This window comes from Eptatretus burgeri, chromosome 18 (assembly GCF_056783735.1).
Source record: "Eptatretus burgeri isolate ZD-2024b chromosome 18, Ebu_testis_v1, whole genome shotgun sequence".
NCBI classification, from domain to species: Eukaryota; Metazoa; Chordata; class Myxini; order Myxiniformes; family Myxinidae; genus Eptatretus; species Eptatretus burgeri.
The window spans coordinates 35,555,344-35,582,843 of NC_140978.1; the positions used below are offsets into that span (position 1 = coordinate 35,555,344).

General features: G+C 45.0%; 1 protein-coding gene across 1 annotated transcript in view; it reads left to right on the forward strand.

Annotated features, from left to right (window-relative positions):
- Window positions 1-27,500, forward strand: part of LOC147008869 (metabotropic glutamate receptor 8-like) — a 579,707-nt gene that overhangs the window by 361,350 nt on the left and 190,857 nt on the right. The window contains exon 7 of the mRNA XM_085863764.1: window positions 20,443-20,643. Coding sequence (XP_085719890.1) covers window positions 20,443-20,643 — 201 coding nt within the window. The remainder of the gene's footprint in view (window positions 1-20,442; window positions 20,644-27,500) is intronic.

Genomic DNA, 27,500 nt, shown 5'->3' on the forward strand with positions numbered 1-27,500 from the left:
AGACTCAGCCTGATCATGGAAGATGCCAATGATCTGAAATGCCTTGGTTTCCACAGCGTGAAGCTGAGAAAGGTGAGAGGAAGGAGCACCAGTCCAGAGGGGAGAGAAGTACTCCATCAGGCTGCGGACGAAAGCTTTGTATGTGGTCAAGAGCTCGGGTGGGCTGAGGAAGGACTTTGCATGACGGAGGATTCCCAGTCGGCGACTGGCTTTGGAGGCAAGGTTGGAAATGTGGCTTTCCCCAGAAAGATCATGGCAGATAGTGAGACCCAGAAGCTTGGATGAAAGGATTTCTTCCAGAGGATTGTTGAGGAAGTAGATGGGGTGGGGGGGGGGTCCAAACGGTACTTTCGGAGAGACAGTGAGACTGTGAGGTTTGTCAGGATTGACAGACATGTTCCACGTGTTGGCCGAGTTTGTGATTTTAACCAGATCTGCAGAGAGCGAAGAAGCTGCTACTTGCCAGTCTGCAGGATGACAGATGGTACAGCAGAGCGTGGAGTCATCAGCAAAGAGATGGAGAGAATTTTCCAGGGAGTTGGAGAGATCACTGATGAAACAGTAAAAGAACAGGGCCCAGAACATGCTGAGAGGAACTCCAGCCTGTACCAGAAGAAGGGATGAAAGAAATCCATTTAGGGCCACATGTTGACTGCGACAGGAGAGGAAGTCTGCGAGCCATAAGTGGAGATGGCCTTGAATACCATAGGAAGAGAGTTTGGTGAGCAGGGCAGGGTGCCAGACCGTGTCAAAAGCACGTGATATGTCTAGGGATATGGCTCTGATTTCATGTCCGTCATTGAGGACCTCCATCCATTGTTGGGAGAGCAGAAGCAACATATGCAGGTTAGAGTGACCTGGTCTGAAACCAAATTGATGATCGGAAATCAATCCATTAGAGAAGAGGGAAGATTTAATGTTTGAATCGATGATGAATTCCATAACCTTGCTGATGATTGGGAGAAGGCTGATTGGTCTGTCGTTGCAGGGATCTGTTGTTGCACCTTTTTATGCAGGTCAGCAATGTTTGCTGATTTCCAAGCAATGGCAGATGACCTTGAGCAAATGAGAGGGTGAATGGAACAGAGAGAGGGTGAGCAAGAGCAGAGGAGTAGGTTTTTAGGACACATGGGCTGATGCCATCTGGACCAGTTGCAGAACCTGAGTTGAGGTTTGACAGCAAACTCTCCACCTTGTCAGAAGAAAAGGACACAGAGTCCCGGCACAGCTGGGTGCGACTGGGTAAGGTGGGTACAGGAAGCGATGGGTTTCAGACACAAAATTTAGATGCAAACACTGAGTTTAGGCATTCAGCCTTTTCACGTGCGGTATCAGCAGTGCGGCCACTTGAGGTGAGGGAGGGGATGGAGTGGGAGCATACACCAGAAACAGATTTGATTGGACGCCACCAGGATTTCGAGGAGGGAGAGAGGTTTGAGAGTTCAGACTTGAGCTAAGAAAGATGTTGTTTTCTGGCTCTTCCGAGGGTAGATACACACTGGTTCCGAGCTTTATGGAAGGAACTGAGATTACTCTGAGTTGGGTTTGCTTTCCATGAGGCAGGAGGCAAGTTGTTTCAGGCCAACTGCCTCGCCACAAGCTTCAATGAACCAAGGGCGGAAGGAAGATTAGGACATCTGAAGATGTGAGGGGATAAATATGTGCATGAGGGAGAGCAAATTTCTTTGAAAGAATTCCCAGGATGAGTTGATGTTGATGAAAGTAGCGATGGGAGACCAGTCTAGAAGTTTGATGGCTGCTTGGAGACCCTGTCAGTCGGCCTGAGTGAAATGCCAGACTCGATGGTGCTGTGGTGGTTCTCTGATAATAGCCAGAGGGATGTCCACTTTGACAAGCACCTCCATTATTTTATACCATCTATAACTGGAAAGGTGCTTGGTGGAGCGCATACCTCCACCACGTAATGCCTGATCCACGAGAACATATTGGGTCCATTACATTTTTGAAATATCATGCTATACAGTACTACATCGTTTTTAGCCCCATCTCTCAATGGTGAAGAATCACTTTAAAAATTCAACAATTCTCGTATCCAGATTTGGATTCGGATCTTCACCAAAATCTAATCAATTTGTCCTTGCCACACACCCAACCTGTCCACCAAGTTTCATCCGAATCTGCCCACAACCTTTGGAGACATCGTGCCATATTTTAGTTTAACCCCATCTCCCAATGGTGAAGAATCACTTAAAAAATGATTAGATCCGGATCCGGATTTGGATCTTCGCCAAAATTGAATCAATTCTTCCTTGTAAAACACCCAACATGTCCACCAGGTTTCGTCTGAATCCGTCCGCAACTTTTTGAGATTTCCTGCACACAGACAGACAGACAGACAGACAGACAGACAGAGACAGGCAGACAGACAGACAGAAAGGGGTGAAAACAACTTCCTTCACCTTTGGTGGTGGAGGTAAATATATCCATGTTTAATCAACAATATTAATGTGCTCTGTCGTCCGGAGCGAGTAGTTCGTGCTCCGTAGTCCTGGGCGAGTGGTTTGTGCTCCGTCATCCTGAGCGAGTGGTCCGTGCTCCGTCATCCTGAGCAAGTGGTTCGTGCTTCGTCTTCCTGGGTGAGTGGTTCGTGCTCCTTCATCCTGTGCGAGTGGTTCGTGCTCTGTCATCGTGTGCGAGTGGTTCGTGCTCCGTCGTCCTGTGCGAGTGGTTCGTGCTCCATCATCCTGAGCATGTGGTTCATGCTCCTTCATCCTGTGCGAGTGGTTCGTGCTCCTTCGTCCTGTGTGAGTGGTTCGTTCTCTGTCATCCTGAGCGAGTGTTTTGTGCTCCGTCGTCCTCAGCGAGTGGTACCTGCTCTGTCGTCCTGAGCAAGTGGTTTGTGCTCCGTCATCCTGAGTGATTGGTTCACGCGCCGTCATCCTGAGCGAGTGGTTCGTGCTCCGTCATTCTGAGCGAGTGGTTCGTGCTCCGTCATCCTGAACGAGTGGTTCGTGCTCGGTCGTCCTGAGCGAGTGGTTCGTGATCCGTCGTCTTGAGCGAGTAGTTCGTGCTCCGTCGTCCTGAGCGAGTGGTTCGTGCTCCGTCATCCTGAGCGAGTGGTTCTTGCTCCGTCGTCCTGAGCGAGTGGTTCGTGCTCTGTCATCCTGAGCGAGTGGTTCATGCTCCATCCTCCTGAGTGAGTGGTTCATGCGCCGTCATCCTGAGTGAGTGATTCGTGCTCAGTCATCCTGAGCGTGTGGTTCGTTCCCTCATGCTGCCTTCCCCTCCCCCTCGTGTTTCCTTCCCCTCCCCCTCATGCTGCTTTCTCCTCCCTTCATGCTGCCTTCCCCTCCCCTCATGCTGCCTTCCCCTCCCCTCATGCTGCCTTCCCTTCCCCTCATGCTGCCTTCCCTACCCCTTGCACTGTCTTCCCCTCCCCTCATGCTGCCTTCCCCTCATGTTGCCTTCCCCTCCCCTTATGCTGCCTTCCCCTCCCCTCATGATGCTTTCCCCTCCCCTCACGCTGCCTTCCCCTCACCTCATGCTGCCTTCCCTACCCCTTGCACTGCCTTCCCCTCCCCTCATGCTGCCTTCCCCTCGTGTTGCCTTCCCCTCCCCTTATGCTGCCTTCCCCTCCCTTCATGCTGCCTTCCCCTCCCCCTCGTGTTGCCTTCCCCTCCCCTCATGCTGCCTTCCCTGCCCCTCATGCTGCCTTCCCTTCCCCTCCCCTCACACTGCCTTTCCTTCCCCGCACCTCACGCTGCCTTCCCTTTTCCGCCCCTCATGCTGCCTTCCCTTCCCCGTCCCTCATGCTGCCTCCTTTCCCCGCCCCTCACGCTGCCTTCCTTCTCCGCTACTCACGCTGATTTCCCTTCCCCGCCCCTCATGCTGATTTCCCTTCCCCGCACTCACGCTGATTTCCCTTCCCCGCACTCACGCTGATTTCCCTTCCCCGCACTCACGCTGATTTCCCTTCCCCGCCCCTCATGCTGATTTCCCTTCCCCGCACTCACGCTGATTTCCCTTCCCCGCCCCTCATGCTGATTTCCCTCCCCCCCCCCTCACGCCGGTTTCCCGCCCCCGCCCCTCAAGCTGATTTCCCTCCCCCGCCCCTCACGCTGACTTCCCTTCCCCGCTCCTCACGCTGACTTCCCTTCCCTGCCCCTCACGCTGACTTCCCTTCCTTGAACTCATGCTGCCTTCCCTTCCCCGCTCCTCACGCTGCCTTCACTTTCCCCACTCCTCCTCTCTCTTTCCCATTTCCCTCCTTATTCTCCCCCTTTTTGCTCCCTATCCTTACTCTCTCCTTCCTATCTTCTTCCCCCCCCACCCCCTTTTCGCTCTCTGTCCTCCCTCCTCTCTCTCTCTCTCTCTCTCTCTCTCCCCCTTCCTCACCCTCCTCTCGCTCGCCCATCCCACTCCCCTCTCTCCCTCTCTCTCCCAGCCCTCTACCACCCCCTCGTATTCCCATCAGTAAAGCAATGGGTGGTACTTGCTAGTTCTGAATATAAATTTTTTTTAATAGTGTAATTTATTAATGAGTAGAATAATGTGAAAAAAACACGATTTTTCTCAAAATATTATGATTTCCTTTTACCACATTTTGAAGATCTGTCACTTGAACAGAGTGATAAATAAAAGTTTGACATTTTAAGCAACATGCCCATTAAAGTAATAATTTGAGGCCCGTAATCTTGATCGAGCTCCGGTGCGTATCAAGACAAGTCAAGAAACGTCTCTAGGCCAACACCAATCCAGGATGGATCGACACTCTCTCACAGGATACTCAACCGGAGGTGATTTAGGTAGGAATTTGTAAGTTGTTCAGGGTGTCTGTGCTAACTCACTTGCTCTTCGTGCAGCTACCATGGGATGTCGAACATCCATCTGAGGGATAGCACACACATCAATACCTCCAACCCAGGCTAGACAGCTCAGAGGCGAGTGGTCCCGCCAGCCTGACACCAATATAGTGTTTTTTAATTTGATGTACCATCCTCTTGAATGAGTTTTGGTGCTGCCGAGACAGTTTATTGGCAACAGTTTATCTGGGTTGTTTGCCATTTGCCTTGCCATGTTGGTTGTCTGCACTGTAACCTTTTAAATGCTGAGCCTCAAGCAAGGAAGCAGCATGTATCACATTTTTGGTGTGACTCGGCTGGGGTTCGAACCACTGACCTCCCAGACTCAGAGCGGACGTTCCAACCATAACGTCATCAAGTCTGGTTACCATTATAGTACTGACCTTTCAATAAATTCTCTGTCTTTTATTGAGCCATATCAATATTTTACTTGTCTGGCAAGCTCTCCTTATATTTTTATTCAATAACTTCCATCTGAATATGGGCTGGCAAGATGGCCTAGATGTCCACACGCTCACCGCTGAGTTGTCTAACCTTGGTTTGACTCTCCGCTCAGCCATAAAGTCTCATCGTAGTGTTTCACAGGCAGGGTTATTCATCAGTGTGTTTGCCGTCCCTCGGATGGATCTTAAACTGGGGGTCCCGTGAGTCAGCATGAATTGGTGGACGTTACAGATCCCACGGTGTCCCTCACGAAGAGTCAGCGAGCTATCGCCGGCACCCTGAACAAATGATTAATTCCTGCCCTGACTTTTTTGTGTCGGAGTAGGCAAATCATCCGGGATGCATCCCCCAGTCAAGAAACTGCTTCGGCAGAACTGACGCCCTCTAGAGAGCATGATGATAATGATATGTATATGTATTGATTTTACTCAACCTTAGGCTGAGTTCATGCATGAGCCTGGTGTGGCTTAGTGGTTAAGGCGGTGGCTTGGGATCCTTGGGGTCCTGAGTTCGAGCCCCGCTGGCTGCTGAGTTAGCATCAGGGGGGTTGACTCAGCCTGTCATCCCTCCGAAGTATACTGGTAATTATCCCTGCGTGTCGAAGGCGACTGAAGGGTTGGCATCAGGAATGCCATCCGGCCGTAAAAACATTGCCACAAGAAAGGGTACCATGATTGGAGCCCGCAAAAAGCTGACCCCTGCTCAGGGATAAAGGCTTTCAAATGGTGTGATGATAAGGCTGAGTTCATGCAATTTAAGGAACTAACCAAGATAGAGTAGTGAAAGTAAAAACGTTATTAACCCTCAATAGTTATTCACATGCTGTTGGTAATCTCCATCTTACACTCTCCAAATGCCCCCAAAACTTTCCTGAAACTTTTCATGGTCTTCATTAGCATTCCACGCAGAGCTCTACCCACCAACTCACTTCAAACTGCAATATAAATGTCTCAGTTGGCACTTCGCCATCAAGATCATTTATTAAGACTACACAAATGAATTGTCTCAACACTGACCTCTGTGCAGGTACTCCACTGGTTACTGCCCCTCCATCCTCACATTCCCATTTACTTCCATTCTCTTTCCTATCCTTAACACTAAATTGCAACCCACCCTCCTAGCTTACAGCCCTCTCCCCTCCACCATTGTGCTTGCTCTCACCTTACCACCTGCCGAATGTTGAAATTCTAACATACCTCTGTTGTCCCAAAGCAAGACTTTTATGCTTCTGTTGCCTTGATTTATGTAACGTTTTATTGCTGAGTTAACATGACCACTGAAGAATGAAATTAAACTCATATCCAGCCAGTAGTATCATACACATATATGTTATACTGCCTGGAAGGACACAGATGTGTGCCTCCACAAAATGTATTCACAAATTCACAAAGTTACATTTGCTGTTTAATGCTGCGTTATTTACTTATTTACTTGCTTATTTACTTATTTATTATTTACGAAATCTGAAGATTTCATAAGTATATTGATCACTTCTGTCCTCTGCTTGTGTGTTTGTGTGTTTGTTTGTTTGTAGGCATGATAACTCGAGAACGGGAGAAGCTACCAATGTTAAATTACAGCACGTGATTCAGGAGGGTGATGGCTAGCGCTGATTAGATTTTGGTCAAAATCGGTCAAAGGTCAAGGTCACGGTGAGGTCAAATATTCGATTTTTAATGGTTTGGTACAGATAACTCGAGAACGGAAGAAGCTACCAATGTCAAATCACACCACGTGGTTCAGGAGGGTGATGGCTAGGGATGATTAGATTTTGGTCAAAATCGGTCAAAGGTCAAGGTCACAGTGAGGTCAAACATCCAAAACATGATAACTCGAGAAAAGTTACCACAGGTATTGTTGACGGAGCGTGAGTTTGGAAGATCGAGGTAAGTTCGGTGGAATTTGTGTGTCAATTCGTCGAGTTACGGCTGTTTTAAAAATTTCAGTGTTATAAAATAATATTAAATAATTCCGTAAATTCCTGTGGAGAAATGGAGTATTTTTGCTTCCATTGACGTTACGAGTTCGTTTTAACTTCGATTTTAATTTCGTCTTTGGTTTTTTGCGATCGCTTAGGACGCTTACGACTCGGTTGTCGAAATTCTGGTAAAAATCGGATGTTTTTTGAGACGTTTTAAGATTGTATAAAAATATTTCACCCGCCGCGTCACGGCTCGTCACGTGGCGCAGCGCGCTCGAGCAGATGCGTTGTTGAGTCACGTAAAGGTTTTGCGTGTGTGCGCTGACGTCATCGCGCTCGCCCCGGCATCCTTTAGAGTTGGGGGGCTGTTGAGTGTGACCTTTATGTTACGTTAATCCGCGGTAACTCGAGAACGGAAGAAGCTACCAATGGCAAATTACACCACGTGATTCAGGAGGGTGATGGCTAGCGCTGATTAGATTTTGGTCAAAATCAGTCAAAGGTCAAGGTCACAGTGAGGTCAAACATTCGATTTCGATGGTTTGGTACAGAATCATCGTAGAAACTTCTGGTTTGCGTCGCTACCTTCTCTAGAGACAGCTTTTATTAGACAAGGTCAGAGGTCAAGTTGACGATTTCATAAGTACCAGTCTATGACTGCTTGTTTATTTGTTTATTTATTCATTCATTCGCAAAAATTTATAAAAAGTCGAACATGTTGATCGTGATCAGATTTTGTAATTATGCATTTTTCACGTGTTACATTTTGTTTCATTGGTAGCTATGTTGATGAGCTACAGTGACTATCTTGAAAATGGTAATGTTCTCCAAACCCCCTTCTGGTGAAACTACCAAAATCCAGGATCACTGCTCACCTCCACTCATTTGTTGCTCTCTTTTTGTCCCACCTATGCAACCAACTTCTACATTCTCTTCAATCTCATTCTTCCCTCCAGGTCTTCAAGATAGCTGTTCACCACCATCTCAGATCGTCCCCAAAACAAAACCATGATTTTTTTCTACCCCCGTTAATCACCCCTATCCACACAACAATCCTTCCTCTTCCAAATATCCAGTTTTCACTCCTGAGAGTTTCCTTCTGTATCCATCTTGTCGAACACTTGCATCCTCTCCTGCCCCTCGTTCTTCCCCACACCCATTGTTTCTCCAACTCTGCTGTTGGTGTTTTCCCCCTCTCTCTACTGTTCCTTTTGTCCTGATCCTGATCTTGATCCGTTCAGTGTACTCGTACTTGCTCTTCCACAGGCCTCTACTATGTATACAAAAAATGGTTGTGTGATCAGTCGTATGCAAAGTTTGTGCCATAAACCTAGTTTTACCTTTCGGATCAATGGCGTGGGTAAAAAGAGAAGGACTTGGAGGTATCCTGGAGGTGTGTGTTCACCTTTGAGCTCATGAGCCTGAGTTTTAATCGCGACCCAGTTATATAAACTGCTAAGGGGGAGGCGGGGGGGGATTCAGACGGAGAACCAGTCTAAAACCTCTGGTCCTTAATAAAGAGTTGGCGAGTTACTGTCGGCACCCCAAACAAACTTCAAGTTCCTGGCACAGTTGAAACTCAGGCCTAGGCAATCGGGCCAGATATACTTGCGCCATAATCCCCCCCCCCTCCTCCCCTTTCCCTGGCCCACTCTGGGAGATCCCGCAAGATGGGAACACTTGGAGCCATTAAATAAGAAGAAGACTTGTGGTGAAAGGAGAGAGCCAGATTGATAGCGAAACGTTTCACCATCAGTGCAGACATTTCCACAATAGCATTGGTTTTAAGTTTGCTGGGGGCAGCTTCTTAAAATACACAAACTACACGTTGTAACCCTCATTATTTACTCCATTACATGAACAGCGATTTGCTTTCTCAATTGTAGTCGTTAGGCCCACTAATATAACGGTAATTGGCATAAACGAGCGCGCCCACAAAGGATGCAAATGTTCAAAGTGAACGAGAAGAACACCACAACAGGCATTGATACTACACCCATAAAAGAGAAACACAAGACAATCCCGTGAGCGCTTTCCATGCCGAATAAAGCCTTGAATAAATCAGACGCGCGGCTTGAGTGCACCAAAGTCTACAGACACATTGATGTTCTTTTGGGCAGGTTGCACTTCTTAGGTATCCTGCTGGTGTACTGAGGTGCAGGAAATATTCCTTTAAATTATTAACACCCTCTGATGCTTTGGAATGGAGAGGCCTGTTTTCAGCCAACATTGAGAACCGGGACGGTATCGTTCTACCCCGCTGACCATGCGACGTGTTTTTCTTTTATGAAGTACTGTTTTATGTGAACACCGGCAACTATTCAGTCAAACTCAGAGATTACAGGGTTGACTTGTACCCCCCCCCTTTTCCTCCCCCCACCCCTCATCCACAAACCCCTCCCCCATTATCTCCAACCCTACCCCCCCCCCTTCGCCACTACAAATTTGACTTGTTGTCCAAATGTACGTTCAAGTCTGGAATATTTCATCGGTTATATCTGCTTTCATATCCCCATGGTTGCAATGTGTCCACAATATCATTCATTGTGACTCCACGTCAGGAGTTGTTTTGGTGATGCTTGCAGGTCTTTTTAATAAGTTCAAAGGCAGCCTCTCCTTTTATAGGCAGAATTTTAAAACCATCCCAAGTTGCCAAAGGCATTGAAGAATCAACCACACCATGGTGGACTACCTTCACCGAAAAACTGTAGACCATGCACAGCAGGGCTAGCCCTCAATAATAAATATGAGTTTCCTTACAAGAAGCTTCAATGTAGGAGGAGGCTACTCGGTCCATCAATCCTGTGTAATGGTTACTAACCTGTGGTTGTATGTCCATGCTCTATCCTTTTTAAATGCTGATCATCAAACAACAGAGCAGAACGCTCCATTTTCAATGTGCTCGGTACGACTCAGCCCTCAGCCAGAGTTCAAACCACCGATCTCCTGGACTCAGAGCGGACACTCTATCATTACACCGCTAAGTCTGGTTCGAAGGTCATAATTGATCCACCTGAGTTATTGTTTTAATTTATTTAGCCACAAACAATCCAATAGTAACATGGTAATTATTGTACTTAAGCTTAGGTTCCTAAAGCTAAGAATCCAAGTCCAGAATACTGCTGCCAATTCAGCTCCATCTGACTGCACAACAGATGGGATTATTCGTGCTATGCTGTCACAACTAGGCCATCACAAAACCTAAACTTGCTCGATTATTTGCAAGCTGTATCTTTAATGGATTTATGTCTTCAAAATGTTAGGACTTCAAGCTATGTCTTCAAGATCTGGAAGCATGAAGGAGCTAAACGCGACCTGTATGATTACAGTACACAGTCCACTCAATCTTTGTGATGGTCTCTGCTGTCCTCAGATTTTTGGGAGGTCCAATGCGATTTATTATTTTTTTCAGTGAAGCACAACTGCGGTCCTCTTGGTGTTTTGAAACGTTTTCTTAAAGAAGTTTCTTTCATGTCTCAACATAAAGTTTTGAGTGGGTCGTGCAAATTCCACTATGACTCCCTGAACATGTCCAGAACGATTCTATATGGCATCCCAAATTTCCCAGCGAAGCAATCACCCTACCTTTGCCAGCAGGACATTGTGTCTTGAAATCTTTCTTTGCTGCAGAGTCTCTATATTCCATGACACCACTCCGATGAATGATGTGTTTTTAGTAGGCTCAAAGCATTGAACACATCTGTGATAATGGCAGAAAAGAGGATCATTTTTTTTTTCAACCTCTACTGCAGATTAGAGCTATTCTTGTTTCGTGCCTTGCTGTGGCCAACCTTTGGAATTTAATGGAATCGAAAGAGGAATGAACAGCTCTTTACTTGTTTAAAGTTGCTGCATTTAAAATATTGTGTGTGCGTGCGTGCGTGCGTCCGTTCATTCGTAACTCGAAAGGTTGAAATCTACCCGGTGAATAATCCTGATCATTGTAGCAAAAGCTTTCTTGCATCTGCAACAAAATCTTCTGGGTAACATTGCTCGTGGGGACAGAGATTGAAAATTTCCATTTTGCCTTCGGCATCATATCACCGGAGAGCTTGCTCCGAGTTAAGTGGTCCCGAACTCTTCAACAGAGGGGGGCTTCTTGATGCTTGAGCAATCCATGAGCCTCGGTGGTCATTTCCTTTTTCTAAATCTATCCTCGTGTTTTATAAACCAACACAACTAATAAAAGGTCTGCACTTGCTTTTCAGCACAATCTTACCCTGTTGCTGTAGCAACGATCCTGCCTGTCGTGAAAATTACCCATGATGCACTTCGGTGCTTTATCACAGTTTGCCCTCTGGACCTATTGCAGGATATGGAGGTGAACACTGCTGCAATCTATTGCCGAACCATTCTTACAGTTGTAATCTCTTCTTCTTTTTTCTTTTTTTTTTTCAGTGGAATGCTGTGGCATGGTGTATTCTCTTTATATTTAGTTGTGAACTATTGGGAGAACTGCAGAAACTCATTTCTCAAAAATAGTCTGGATGACCACAGGGTTGCCCAAAGGGAAATGGTGGTGTATAGTGGTGTACAGTGAATATCAAACTTGGAAATAGGTGAGCTCAATACCAACTGAGTTATCATTCTGCCTTTGAAGAGAACACGCTTAGAATCGGATGCCAACCGAAGGAACAAAGGAAAAATTGGGAAGTGAAAATGAAGCCTCAAAGGACTCTCTTTCATGCTGCTTAGTGCTTACTCTGCTCACTTGACTTCATTATCTAGCTATCTCTTTTCAAAGTGAGCTAAGCAGATGAACCATGAAGGAATTTTTCACAAACATTGCTCCGACTGGTCCCAAGATATTGATGCTTATACCGTCTTGGAGTTATGGATGGAATGTAGATCGCCATAAAGCAGCAGCTAAGAACGAATTGCTCCTTCCTTGACTGCATCATTCCTGCTTTCTCCTGCCTCGTTTTCATACTGAAGTCGAATTTGAGGGAAAGTGTCAAATCAATCGAAGCACCATTGGCAGGGCTGAAATCTATTCGGTGTACCAATTCTTTGGTGGGATTTGACCTTTGACTCTGTTCTTTCACATATTTCTCACTTCTCGTACCAGCCGTGGACTTTGATCGATGCAAAGCTGTCTGTTCTGCACCCATTATTCCATAAATTTCTGTTTAAAGCATCGCACTCTCACTAAGAATGGCAATCCGTCAGCAAGAGTCACGATCAGCTTATATTTCGATTCTGAGAAATCTATTGTTTTATTCAAATAATTTTGAAGACGATGGTTTTCTCTCTTATATTGCTTGATTGAAGCTCCTGGCTTGACAGTCATAACTGTTCGTTATGAGGATATTTGGCCTCTTTTATCACCGGCTTATTTCATCCTACATTGACCGTCCTTATACGTGACAACTAAATCAGATTGATATTTCATGCCAGGCATTCCAAAACGACTTGTACTTTTTTTATAAATAACCAGATGAGCTCCGATATCGAGTGTAAGCATCACAAAAGTTGAATCTAATATCCTGAGACTGTACTCGCCGTGACAGCAATTTCACAAACCTCAGTATTTGCACTAATTACATAAATAATGGTTCATTTTTCTGACCCGAAATAATGTTTCTAATTGATTTACATGAAGGCTTTATTGTGATTATCATCTCTGCCACCAAAGGTAGATGGAGGTTGAGTTTTCACCCCTGTTTGTTTGTTTGTTTGTTTGTTTGTTTGTCTGTCTGTCTGTCTGTTTGTCTCTGTGAGCAGGATATCTCAAAAAGTTGTGGATGGGTTCTGGCGAACGTTAGTGGACATCTTAGGTGTGTGATAAGAACGAATTTATTAGATTTTGGTGAACATCCGGATTCGGATACAAGAATTTTGAAAGTGATTCTTCACCATTGAGCGATGGGACCAAAAACGATATCTTGCACGATATTTCAAAAAGTTGTTGATGGATTATGACAAAACTTGGTGTCGGAAGTTTGTCAGTGACAAGTCCAAGCCGATTCGATTTTGGTTAGGTTCGGAGGTTGTTCTAGTATTAGGTACAATATCAATATCAGAGGGTTCGACACAATATCAGGATGTATCTGACCTATCAGTGGGATACAAAATGAAAACTATTCATCCTGGTGGAGGTATGTGCTCTATCGAGTGCCGTTCTTGTATTAACAATGTTTTAGCTCTGCCTTGTCCTGGACTTCTCTTGGAAGTTATTTGAAATAGTGAAAGCCTTTTCCATATGATAGGTACACCGATAGGTCACTTGTTGAATTATTTGCCATTGGCCGTAGTTTTTATGTTCAGGTCCGTAATTGCTCTCAGGTTTGACGCCACCGAAGATGAACTATCTGTTGAAAGAAACATTTTCAGGGTCACCAAGTGTCAAATGTTCTGAACTACTGTGCTTTCTTCACTCCATTGTAGAACAGGACTTTGGCCAATCTTTACTTCTGGACCAGGTTTGCAACATGGATGTGTTGCTTCAGTCGAGGGTTCTTGTGACCTTGATGCTTATCATCCAGCCTCAATTGTGCTTAGCCATACACATGTGTAAGGTGTTTCCTGATGGGACATCTGAATGATAGATCTTGGACAAATTCGATATTCAGGACTATTTAACCTGACTGGTATGCAGTATGGGTAATTGACAAACTTGTGCCGAGAGTTATCTGCTTTGAGATCCCCAAAGACCTTCACAAATGCAAATATTGATGTACGAGGTCCGTCTTAAAAGTAACGGAACTGAGCCTGCTGTGTGCTCCATTTACACAACTTGAATGAAGGGGTTGCGTCACAGTCTTTCGCAACATTCCAGCAATATATATGATTGGTGATGGTTGACTGCGCTCATTGTGTGATTTTTTACAGGTCCTGCTTTACACGTTGTCTAGTCTGAGTCGTCGCGCTATGAGTCGTGAGCAGAGAGCCAATCTAAAGTTTCTTGCCAAGCTGGCAAAACACCTCCCGAATCCTTCGCAATGCTGTAGCAAGTCTACGGAGAAGAAACGATGCCATGTACACGTGCATTTGAATAGCACAAGAGGTTCAAAGAGGGACGGGAGGAGGTTGAAGACGATCCCCAGTCTGGAAGACCTTCAACGAGCAGAACGGCGAACAACATCGAGCGTGTAAAGCAGATGATGTGTGCAGATCGTCGACTCACAGTGTGGATGATTGCTGAGGAACTTTCCATCAACAAGGACACTGTCTGGAGCATCATCACTGAAAATCTCGAAATGCGCAAGGTGTGTGCAAAGATGGTCCGCAAGCAGTTGTCCGAGGACCAGAAACACCAAAGAGTCACTGTCTGTCAAGGCATTATCGAGCGCCTCGAGGACGATCCAGACCTGCTCGGGAGAGTCATTACTGGCAATGAATCGTGGCTATTCGAGTACGATCCCGAGACCAAACGGCAGGGTCGTCGGTGGAAAAGTCCGGCATCACCAAGACCAAAGAAAGCAAGGATGTCGAAGTCGAAGGTCAAGGTGATGCTCATCGCGTTTTTTGACATCAAGGGCATCGTCCACTTCGAGTTTCTACCACAGGGTCAAACAGTGAATCAATACGTGTACAAGGAGATCCTCCGGCACATCATGAGATCAGTCCGGGACAAGAAGAGGGATCTGTGGGAGAACAACGCCTGGGTGCTCCCCCCTTACAATGCCCCTGCTCACAGTGCCCTGAGCATCCGAAAGTTTTTGGCGGAGAGGAACGTGCCAACTATGGAGCAACCCCCCGTATTCGCCAGACTTGGTCCCTTGTGATTTTTTTCCATTCCCCAAGCTCAAGGGGGTGATCAAGGGGACCCAATTTCCTGATGTGGAGGCCACCAAAAGGTCTGTGATGACGGAGCTCCGGAGGATTCCAGAAGAAGCCTTCCGGGGGTGCATCGAAGCGTGGAAGAAGAAGATGGACAAGTGTGTGAGACTGGAGGAAAACTATTTTGAAGGGGACAAGCTGTGATTTCAATATATTTTTTTGGAATAACATTTCTGTGAAGTCAGTCCCGTTACTATTTAGACGGACCTCCAAAAAGACCTAATATTTATTAATTTAGATCGAGGTAGATCTTCACAAAAATGGATGCATAAAAGCCCATTGTCAACCACAGAACCCTACCTCCTTCAATATTCAAGCGAACTCACACATATAATCCACTGGATCGACAATAAGGAACAGTTACCGGATGGCACCACAATGGCTGCATCATTTCAAAGAGGACAACCATCACGTGTCATGGCGACTCGTACAGGCACTAAAAAGCTGGCCACAAAGCACAATGATCCGCTTCAGACAAAATAATATGTAAAAACAAATAAATTTGCATAGATACGAGGGCTGTTCCAATATGACCTGGAGTTTAAATCTAAAAGGCAGAGCAAAGTATGTAGATGCATTATTTTAATGAAATTTGTCTCGATAGTGTTGATAACCAAGTCCCACATCAAGATGGCAGTGACTGAGATAACAGAGGGTGGAAGGGCGAATAATTGCGAACTTCCTGGTCAATTAAAACATCACATCTGTAGAAACTTACAAATGACCTGGCTGAACAGTCTGGTGCAGATGATTACCTGTCAACGTCATAGACAAGTTTATAGTTATAAACAAATCTAGATAATAGTTGAACAACTTACAAGCTTAGTTATAAAACACCCAATCTGGAGCTTTGAGACGTACGGTGTGTATGTGGGGTCAAATTGCCAATTGAAATCTTCCTGGATCCTGCTCGAGGCCACTGGGATTGAGCAGGAAAGACCAATTATGATTCATTGGTTATAATGTGGTGAGATTTAACTGCAAGAAGTGTTGAAATTGGAGAGGAAAATCACTCGTATGAGAATCAATGCAGGTGGAGGCACGCTGTGACAACAGCTCCTCAAGGACCTCCTGAAGAACCCCCAACTTAATTTGGTGTTATGAATTCGTTGTCATTCGTTCTCTCATTCATTAACATTGTAAATCCTTTAAAATCAAGGCATCTTTGGAAGTTATATTCATTACTCAGGTGGCTACGTTTATGACATTATGTGGGCAGTGAAATTGCATGGGGCCTTCAGAATGTCACACGGACGTAGAGACCCTCGTAATAGTTGAAGCAACGGCAGTTTATTTTTTTTCTTTTTCGATATCTACAATATCAGGATGCATGCGTTCTTTAAATTATCGCTGCTTAGTTTCAGGCTGATTGCACACCTCAACTCCATTTTTTTTTGTTCCTCATTTCTCCCATCTCTGGATGCACCTTCCAGAGGCCATTCTTTCACACTCTTCCCTCCAGGACTTCTCGCAGGTGATGCACCGCCATCTCATGTCATCTCCCATCCATACGCACAATCCTTTTTGCACCCCATTGACCCTGCCTCGTCCAGCCCTCTTATCTGTGGATTACTGTGTTTCCGCCCCTTCTCTCTTTCATCTATTCCTGGTTGTTCATTCCATTCATTACCTCCACCACCGAAGGTGGTTATGTTTTCATCCCTGGTTGTCTGTCTGTCTGTCTGTCTGTGAGCAGGATATCTCAAAAAGTTGTCGACAGAATTGGACGAAACTTGGTGGACAGGTTGGGTGTGTGACAGTCGAATTGATTAGATTTTGGTGAAGATCTCGATCCAAGACGGAAATATTTTAATGTGATTCTTCACCGTTGAGAGATGGGTCAAAAAATGACATATAGCATGATATTTCATACATTTGTGGATGGATTATGACAAAACTTGATGAATGAGTTGCGTAAGTGACGAAAACAAGTCAATTAGATTTTGGTTAAGGTACAGATGCTGATCCAGCCCTGTTGTTGTTTTGTATGCAGCCTGTGGCAGCTGGTTGCATCATTTTATGTAAGCGCGGCTGCGCCGCTGATGCAGCGCCCCTGCTACCAGTCAGCTGGTACTCATTTTGCTGACCTTGGAAGGATGACAGGCTGAGTCAACCCACCTGGTGGTGTTTCAGCAGAACGATAGGGGCTCAAACTCAAGACCCTAAGGTCTTAAGCCAGCCACTTTAACCGTTAAGCCAACACCATGCCTAAATCTGTCTATCTGTGGGCTACAAAACGTAAACTGTTCAGCCTGGCGGAGGTATGCGTGCTACGGAGTGCTGTTCTCGTTACTTATTGTGTCCAATTCTTGCCCCACAGCCGCACTGTCAGTTTATTGCCTCCCCCTCCCCCCACGGAGAAAATATTTCTTTCTCTAATTGTCAATACTGATCGATATTTGAAATTAAAACACCTCATTAGCATGTTCTGGACTATGTTTGGGTTGGATAGCTCATTTTCATTTTCTTACAATATCAAGTTGGCTGTGCTTGACAGAAGCCCCCAGCAATATTCGTGTGTGATCATTGTGTGTTTTACATCACCTCATAAAGCAGATGGATGTCTGTGTGTTACGCCCCACCTGGGGATGGGGGATGCTGGCGACGGGGGCTTTTGACCGCCTTTATTTTTTGCAAAAGCAATTTGTGAAACAAGTGCCGTATTCCAAGAGCCTCACTTTAGCAATCAGGTTTCCATGATAAGTTAATAAAGAAAAATGCTTTCTCATTCTGTCAAGTCAATTGCAAGAACCTAACTATCATGAATCAGTCACTTAAGATGTGATTGGCCTGTGCGAGGTCCTCACTAACCAATGCGATGTGCATCTGCAATATTACCTTGGCTTACATCTTGGAAAAAGAGAAGTAAATTTATCCTGAGCTCTCTTTGTGGTCCATTTAGTAAACGTACCGCATAACAGCCCTGAGCCTTGTCTCCACAAAAAGTCTGTGATCCTTGAGTGACAAATCAGAATTCCCGACCACATGAATCCCACATGATGACACCATCGGTGGGAAAAAACTGAATATTCAAGTGAAATAAAGTAAAATTCCAAATTTATATAATTTGTATTTTTTATTTTTTTAAAGCTGATCTAGATATATTAGGCTGGTATGTATTGTTTTGCTCTCAACAGTCATGTCGGCACTGCTGATGTCTTGTACAGCCATACATGGCATTGGCTCTTGCATTGTTCTAAGAGACTCATAAGATTCCTGGAAACAAAAAACAACTGTGATTATGAAGTTTGCTCGATACCTTTAACTCCATTAAGAGCTTTGTTTCAACATTTATAAATAATTAATTGTGATAATATCAATGCCTGTCATTATCTCCGCCACCGAAGGTGGACGGAGGTTATGTTTTCAACCCTGTTTGTTTGCTTGCCTGTCTGTCTGTGAGCAGAATATCTCAAAAAGTTGTGGACGGGTTCAGATGAAACTTGGTGGGCAAGTTTGGTGTGTGACAAGGACGAATTGGTTCGACTTCAGTAAAAAAAAAAAATCTGGATCCAGATCTCGATGCAAGAATTACTCGTAAAAAAAGAAACAACGATATTAAGTGATTCTTAACGAATGAGAGATTGGGCCAAAAACGACATGTAGCGCAATAGCTCAAAAGTTTTGGACGGATCATGACAAAACTTGGTGGATGAGTTGGCTCGGTGACAATAACAAGCCAATTAGATTTTGTTTAAGGTAGGGATGCATGTCCGGTCTATCACTGGGATACAAAATGTAAAGTGTTCAGCCTGGCGGAAGTATGCGCTCTACCGAATGCCGTTCTAGTTAACCTCCGCCATCTTCGAAGATGGATGGAGGTTGCTGTTTTCACCCCTTTCTGTTTGTTTGTTTGTTTGTGAACAGTTTTACGGAAAAAAACTCCTCGACGGATTTCGACGAAACTTGGTGGGGGGGTTAGGTATGGTCCAAGGTTCATGCCATTAAATTTTGGACTTGGTCCCCCCCTCCCAAAAAAAAATTGTTAGAGAAAAAAAGGTTTTTTTTGCATTTCTACATGTTTTAAGTGATTTCCAACCCCCCCCCCAAATTTTTTTTTGCCACCCCCCAAAAAAGATTTTTTTTTTTTGTATTTCTACGTTTTAAGTGATTTCCATCCCCCCCCCCAAAAAAAATTGTTAGAGAAAATTTTTTTGCACTTCTACTTGTTTTAAGTGATTTCCAACCCCCACCCCCCAAAAAGATTGTTAGAGAAATTTTTTTTTTTGCATTTCTACATGTTTTAAGTGATTTCCAACCCCCCCCCTGCAAAAAAAAATTGTTACCCTCCCCCCCAAAAATAGAGAATTGTTTTTTGCATTTCTACATGTTTTAAGTAATTTCCAACCCCCCCCAAAAAAAATTGTTACCCCCCCCAAAAAAAATTGTTAGAGAAAAAAAATTTTTTTGCATTTCTGCATATTTTCAGTGATTTCCACCCCCCAAAAAATAGTTTGAGAAAAGAATTTTCTGCATTTTTACATGTTTTAAGTGATTTCCAACCCCCCCCGGGAAAAAAAGAAAATTTTTTTTTTTGCATTTCTACATATTTTAAGTGATTTCCACCCCCCCCCCCCAAAAAAAAAATTGTTTGAGAAAAAAAATTCTGCATTTTTACATGTTTTAAGTGATTTCCAACCCCCCCCCACCCCGGAAAAAAGAATTTTTTTTTGCATTTCTACATGTTTTAAGTGATTTCCAACCCCCCCCAAAAAAAAAATTGTTAGAGAAAAAAAATTTGCAACTTTTTTTTCAAAAAAAATTCGATTTTTTTTTTTACATTTTTACATGTTTTAAGTGGTTTCCAACCCCCCCCCCCCACCAAATGTTGGAGAAAAGAACTATAACTATCAGCACTGTTGACATCATATTTAATGAATAAGATATAAGGTTCACTTGAGTGACCCAGCAGTATTGGCGGTGGAGGTTTTGCACTCTCCTGAGTGCTCCCCCTCGAGTTACCTCTGTAATTGATGTTTTATCCTATCAGTTGTATTGTAGCCCCTGGTAGATGTAAGGAATGCTCAATGATATTTGGAATTGTGTGTTAAAAGCAACTTTCCCTTGCCATTTACCGAAATGGTAGCATAATTATTCATGACTGCTGGACAGGGTTGAAGAGGTTGATAAGGAGCTCACACGTCACTCAGAGAAATGGAATTGAGCGGGGCCTTTAATTACAGCCACGCCCGATGCATTCTGGGGGAGAAACGAACAGTAATTGACACATGATATGGTCCACCACTCCTGGCACCTAGTCACCGAGGCCAAAAAGCAATTGACACCGAACAAGGTTAATTACATCACCATGAAGGACCTCACAGGTACTGTAATTGGCATTTCACGCACTCTGTCCATTTTGGAGTGATGCCTGTGTGCTTGAATAATTGATATGGCCCCGCCACTTGTGAATTCCTCAGCTCGAGGCAGAATGTTGACCTTGTCCGTGTCATCATGTGGTCCACGTTGCAGGAGACGAGGAGATCGGCTTTGATTCACCGTACGAGCAAGAGGGAAAAGTGCAGTTCGTCATCGACGCAGTGTACGCGATGGCCCATGCCTTGCACAACATGCACCAAGACGTGTGCGCAGACTACGTGGGCCTTTGTATGAAGATGGACCCCGTCAGTGGACGAGAGCTCCTGCGGTATATCCGTAAGGTCAACTTCACTGGTGAGTGTGTGAGGGGAGTTTATTGCATCTGTGTGGATGAATACCTGAGTTTGATGAAGCAATATGACTGCTTGATTGAGTGAACTAGATTGCGGTGCAAGCAATATAAAGGTAATTACTCAATAAGCACTAGGCCTTTGCGCTGCAGCTCAAGGAAATTAATCCTATTTAGCTATTGGGTATAGGCAGCCATATTGGCAAGATCCGACAGGCAGTCAACAATAATGATAAAGGGAAATATTCTCGACCAGACACTTGAATGGTTACCATTCTCCATGGCTACTCCTCATTTATTGGTTATATATAAATGTGAATGTCCATTTGTGTTAAAATAATAATATGCAAAGTCAAGGCTCATGTAACAGCAAAACGGTAGAGGATGAATGGGTTTCACCCGACGGTAAAGGGCAGAAGGTAAAGAGTTGGAATCCGATGAACAAAAAAACATCAGTTGTAAGGTATGGCAGGAGGTTTGTGACTTGAAATAAAATATCATGAATAGAGGTGAGAGATGACATGGGATGCCGGTGATCTGCAACCTTGAAGCAGTGGAGGGAGGAGCATGATTGGACAGATACAGGTAGGTGATGCCACAGGGCGCAGCAATCCAGGTGGTTAAAAAGCCAAAGTGTCACGGGCTGACAGGAGAGACTAGAGGTATGCATACTCACCTTTGAACTGTCTAGCCACGCTTCGAATCCTGACCCAACTATAAACTGTCATCTGGTGTTTCACAAGTTGGGAGACCGTCCATCGTAAGGATGCTAAAGCGGGAGGACCGATCTGCCAACAAATGGTCGGCGAGTTATTTCCAGCATCCTGAACAAGTTGCAAGTTCTCAACCAAATGACCATCAGTTGAACATTGAATATCAGGCCTGGCCAGTCGGTTCCAGAAAGACTTTGGCCAGAACCATTCCTGTGGCTGGCCCCACAAGAAGGTGGGGATAATTGGTGGCATTATTAAGAAGAAGAAGAAGAAGGAAAACCTGGACTTTGAAAGGTCGAGAAGGAGGATTGTGATGGGTGAAAGGTTCGCCTTAGTAAAGCTGCAAAGGGTCAGTCGCTGAAAGAGTAATGGGAACAAGACAGGATGAGAGAGCGTATCAGATTATATATACCACCAGCCAGATATACTTTGAGAAGGCATTCGGCCCTGTCTTCCAATCTCAGCGATAGTCAGATGAAAACGATGGAGACATGAGACAAATACAACGCCAAGACCATTTATTTTCAATACCTTACTCCGCTGTTGGACATTTGACACTTTTACCCAGGCATACCTTGTCAATGTGTTTGGGTAACTTGTAATACCATTTTCTTTTGTGTTTACAAATGAGAGGTGGAAGGATAGCCTAGGAGTATGCGCACTCTCCTCTAAACTGTCTTGCCTGGGTTTGAATCTGGACGAGACCATGAACGGTCACCCGACCGTTTCGGACCGTGGCAATACATCGATGCGTACACGTGCACCCTCCTCCGGGTGGACATTAAGCTGTGTACCCCAGCTGCTTGCATTATTTGATGGATGGTAAAGATCCCACAGTGTACTTTGTGAAGAGTAGGCGAGTTATCACCAGCACCTTGAAGAAATCACTCATTCCTGTCTGTACTGTGGTTAGCAAGTAGTTTTCCTTGCCACCACATCACACTGTGTGCTACATCAGAGTGTGGTTGATGTCTGGGCAGCACCTTCTGCACTATTATATAAACAACTGAACTAGGTGGTTTGCATGTTACATGTAAACGGCCTTCTTCGGTTGCGAAGACCAACCAATACTTATACGACCAGCAAAATACCTTTCCTGAGTGTTCTTATCTTGTAGTCCATTCACGGGGCCCTCAGTGGAGCCGCTACAGTGGCTTATAAGACCAGATATGATCTGCATAAGATGAGATGGTTTACCAAATCTCCCAGAGTTGTGACCCAGAGGCCTAATCAAGGTTTGTACTGGAGACAGAATAGCCTGCTTAAGTGTTCTCCAAAGGATGGCTATGTTGTAGCATCCCCTGCTGGCAATGCAAAACATGACACATGCTCAGGGTAGGGTGCTCCATGATGTAGCATGCCTTGCTGGCAAAACACCAGCTGGCATTGGAAAGCACAGCATGCTCCAATTGGACCTGATTATGTTGGAAATCAAACTCAGGATTGGACAGCTCAGAGGCCTACACTCAGATATCTGTGAAGTGTATTGCATAAGTCCTGCTAAGAAGGGAGCAGAGTCTTGAGGGTGGGAAAAGGTGGGGGAGGGGGTGAAGCAACAGAAAGTCATAACTGACATTTGCACATAGATCAAGGGTCCTAAACACACATACAGCCTTCTAAGACCACCATCCGTAATTGACCAAAGTTGTTTGTCCAGAGAGACGGCCCTGATCTATTTTTGAGATTGAGGGCCTCCAGCCATTGTTAGAAGAGCAGAGGCAGCATGTCCAGAGTAAAGTGACCTGGTCTGAGAACAAGGCTCGGTTTTACCAGTCGGTGTTCTCATCTGAACCCTGAGTTCAGGATGCAGGGGATCCCAGGTTCAAATCACATATAACCTTATGTGTTTGCCCGATGACTACTAATCGAAGGTCCTTAAAATTCATGATAATGGACATTAATGTCTACTCATGTCTTTGTTCTGTGTGTGATTTATGTAGAAGCTTCACTATGAGCCCGAGATCGATTTATAAAATAATAATAATAATAATAATAATAATAATAATAATAACAAGTAGAGGTACGTTCAAAGGACACTGCCCCCATGCCAAATAAATAAATAAATAACAAATACTCCAGCACGCGACATTGCCGGGGTGCTGAGGGCGCCACGCGATGCCGCCGTGCAGCAAATGGAGACGGAATTGTGAAGAAGCGGTGTACAATTATTGATTGATTAATTGATTGCAGAATTAAAATATATAAATAATAATCGTAAAATAATTAATTTCTTAATCAATTGGCTAATCGCATACCAGACCCACCACTGTTTCATCCGAATGTGTAACTTTTTGAAAATCAAGTAATTCATTGGAAAAATGAATAATTAATCGATTAATTGATTAATCAAAAATACACTTTATAGCCAAATCATTTGTTCACTGTCGTGTCCAATTATCAGCATCCTCGCTCAAAAGGTGCCTGCGGTGTTGCCCAGATGAGAAACAAAATAAATAACTCATTAATAGATCGAAAACAATTAAGTAATTAATCAATGAATTTTTTAAAATTAAATTTAAACAGACCATTATCTCGCTGCCCCGTTCACGATAATTTTTTAAAATTAATTGTATATAAACTTTAAAATAATTAAAATAAAATAAAAATTAAACTCCAATCAAGTAAATTGAAGTTTTTTTAAAAAAGATTTATAAAACAAAATAAATGAGTATTAATCCTAACCCCCCCCCCCAAAAAAAAAACAGACGTTAAAATGGTGTTCATGGGGAATTTTGATATTCCCGTGCCAAAGCCAGAATGCTCATTGCGTTTCCCCGCTGGACGGCCAAGCTAAGTCGCTGCTTGAACCAAACCAGTTGCTTTCTATCGCCAGTGGATGCAACGAGCCTTCGACCGATATCACTGATGATGTCGGACGTAGAACAGCCATACACTCCGGTTGTTTTGATAGCAATTGGTTCGAAAAAATAAGTTTGGCTGAAGCTGGCCTATTTATTGCGTTTCAGAACTCCAGCATCGGTGGCAGCCACTCCAGCCGTTGAGACTGCATTGTAAATGTGTGATTTGACGAAAGTGTCGACAAGTGCAATCCCAGGTTAGGCTTTCCCCATTCTTGTATGAGACAATGGGACAATGGTCAAGCCGTCCAGGCTGGTGTTTTCGCCAAGGTCTACACCAAGGGATTCCAGGACAGATGGTATCCCTGCCCCATAAAGGGCAAGTTTGACCACATCATTGAAAGCCAAATGTCTAAAAGATCGACACGACGGACCATGGTGTCCAAGTGTATCCATCAAAATGCCGCATCAACATTTATGCCGCTCACAGACTGATGCTCCAACTCGGAGTGCAACTGCAACCCGTAAAGACTCAGGGTCAAGATGTGTTTCCAAAAAGGGGAAAAGGGACTGCATGAAGCCATATCCCGCTTTCCTTAGTTGCTGTGGGCAAAAGACAGGCTCTGGTGACCTGATCCACACTGCTCAACAGGCTGACAAAAGACACTCTTGTAACCTAAACGTCCCATGCTTTTTGGTTCAGCCAAAAGATCTTCGGGTTCTCAAACATCGATATGGGCTGAACTCCATGACAACACCGCTACTGTCAACTCCCCTATTTGCGCCAAACCGCTTACGCGGACAGAACGGAATCGACTTGGGGCGGACTGCCAGCAATGAGGAGGTGAAGCCATGGAGAGCGATATCAATAGCTCTCCTGAAACCCAGACCTCCCTGCTTAACTGGGAGCATAGCTTGCATCCAAGCAGAATCGTTGAAAGCAACATTGGAGATTTTACTTACGGTTTCACAAATGGTGCGGTCAAGAGCTCCTCGCTGTGCATCATTCAGGTGGGGAGACGCACGCAAAATATACAGGAGCTTGGGCAGGGTTAAATAGTTTTTGAGCAGCACAAATGCTTCATGTGCATCAATTTGCTCCAGACGGCCTTCCATACAGATCAAGTCACCGTGTTTCTCGATAAAAGCTTTGGGCAAAGGTCTCAGGGACATCGGAGCACCAAGAAGAGTACAGTCGTTAATCAAAACAATCTTAATATCAGGGAGCACCACCTTAAAATATGATGTCGGTAAGTTGACAGTCATCCAGTGATGCATGGTTGAAGATGGTCAACTCGCACTTGCAACCATTGATCTCGAGGCCAATGTTGGTCAACCAGGCAATGACATTCTGGAGGCCAGCCAGCACTTTCACGGGTTCATCCCCAAACGATGCATTGTCGAGGTACCATATATTGAACTCTGACTGAACTCTCCTGGCTATTGGGTCGATGCCCAGGGAAAAAAAAGATCTGACCCAAAGGGGTCACCTTGTTGAATGCCAGTTGCTGAATAAATGGCCTCGTTGCCATAGAACAAATCAAAAGGCCTGGACTATGCCTGCCAGATAAGCAGATAGATACTGGGGGGTGCACCTTCGCACTTCAGACAAAAAAAAAAACTTCACGCCTCAAGCAAACAAATGCATTACGCATGTCGATCTTAAGAAAGACGCGATTAGGAGGCAGATTTGTCAGATAGTCTGGCAGCGTGAGCAGCTGCTTCACACCCACCTAATTTTGAATAGCCCAACTGGATAGAACTTAGCTCACCCCCAAGATCAGAAAAAGATCAAACTGCGACTTTGGTCACGAGATGGCACAAAGTATTGCCCACAGTGATCGCATGAAAAATACCATCCTTCTTGGTTGGAACAAAAAGATTTGCACCGAAAAAAAACAGGACGTACTGCTTCGGAAACCTCTCCCTGCAGAACCATGTTAATGAACAGGGTAAGAAAAGACACTAAGCGGGCCCCTGCATCAGCAGATTCCTTGCCCAAAAGAACCTGAAGATGTCCCGGTCTGAGCCCATCGAGGCCTGCAGCCAACCCAGATGGAAAAAGGCTAACCGCGATTCAGACGGAATGCTCAGAAAGAACCTCCGGAGTGGCTAATTCAACGCCGGGCGAGGCCGGAAGGTAAGGCATCTGTTGCCAAAATATCCACCACCTGATGCTTGACTTTAGAAGTCAATGAGATATTGGGGGAGTCCAGAGCCTCTTTATCGGGCACCCTAAGGCCAAAGTAATAAAAAACAAGGAGGCGATTCCAGGCCACGGGGGCCTGGTTCTCGAGGACATCGTTACGGAGAAGTTTGCCAAGAGCATCAGTGACAGGGATACGAGCACCCTTGGGTACTTTACTGAGTACTCTAACATGATTACGACATCTCAATAAGTAGGTGGAAAAGTCCATTGGTTGGGCCGGGGCCTTCAGTGCAATCCCAACACAGGCAGCGCATGACCAATTGGTTGTAAGCACTGCCGCCTGATGCCCAGACAATTGAACACACGAATAGTGGTAATAAGAATTACATAACCGGCACTGAATGGAATGCTTCCTCATGTTGGTGAGCTTACTTTTGGAGCATAGAGGAGTAATGGCCGAGATGTCTGTCCCGGTGGCCACCAAACTCATATCACTGTGGATGCTGGAAACCAGCACCGCCAGTGGCCTTCGATCCCCCGTCGATATCAACAATGGCTTCAGTGGCACTGCCAGTGGCTGCCAGCCACCCATTGTTGTCATCGCCTGCACCAGCACCACTTACAATGGCTGCTGAAAACTGGACACGGCCAAGTTTTGTATTGGGCTCTACGTCACATAATCCTGTTGCTGCTGTACGTTTTTGTGTAATAATTGGACTGAGGTGCATCAAGGAAGCCACCTTGTTCCTACACAGCTGCGAGCTTTGAGGATTTGGCTGTCTATCATCAAATGTTTTACAGCTTTTCTCAAGGCCGACCCGCTCATCCACCGATGGGAGGGAGGTTCGCATGGCCATGTTGCTCTTCCCATGGTAATCCGGCTCTTCTGTCAAACGGAGCAGAGTACACGTGGCCATGTTCCTCTGCCCAAGGCCAACCCGCTCATCCACCATGGGGGGTTTACACAGCCATGATGCTCTTCCCTTGGCCATCCCACTATTTCGTCAGAGGGAACGAAGTATGTGTGGCCATGTTGCTATGACCAGGATCGTCCCGCTCATCCGCCATAGGGAGCGGGGTTTGTGTGGCCACATTGCTCTGCCAAAAGTCATCCCATTCACCCATCATGAAATGCGAAGTTTGCACAGCCATATCACTGTGCTCAAGCCCATCCCACATGACCATCGGGGGGAAGCGGAGTT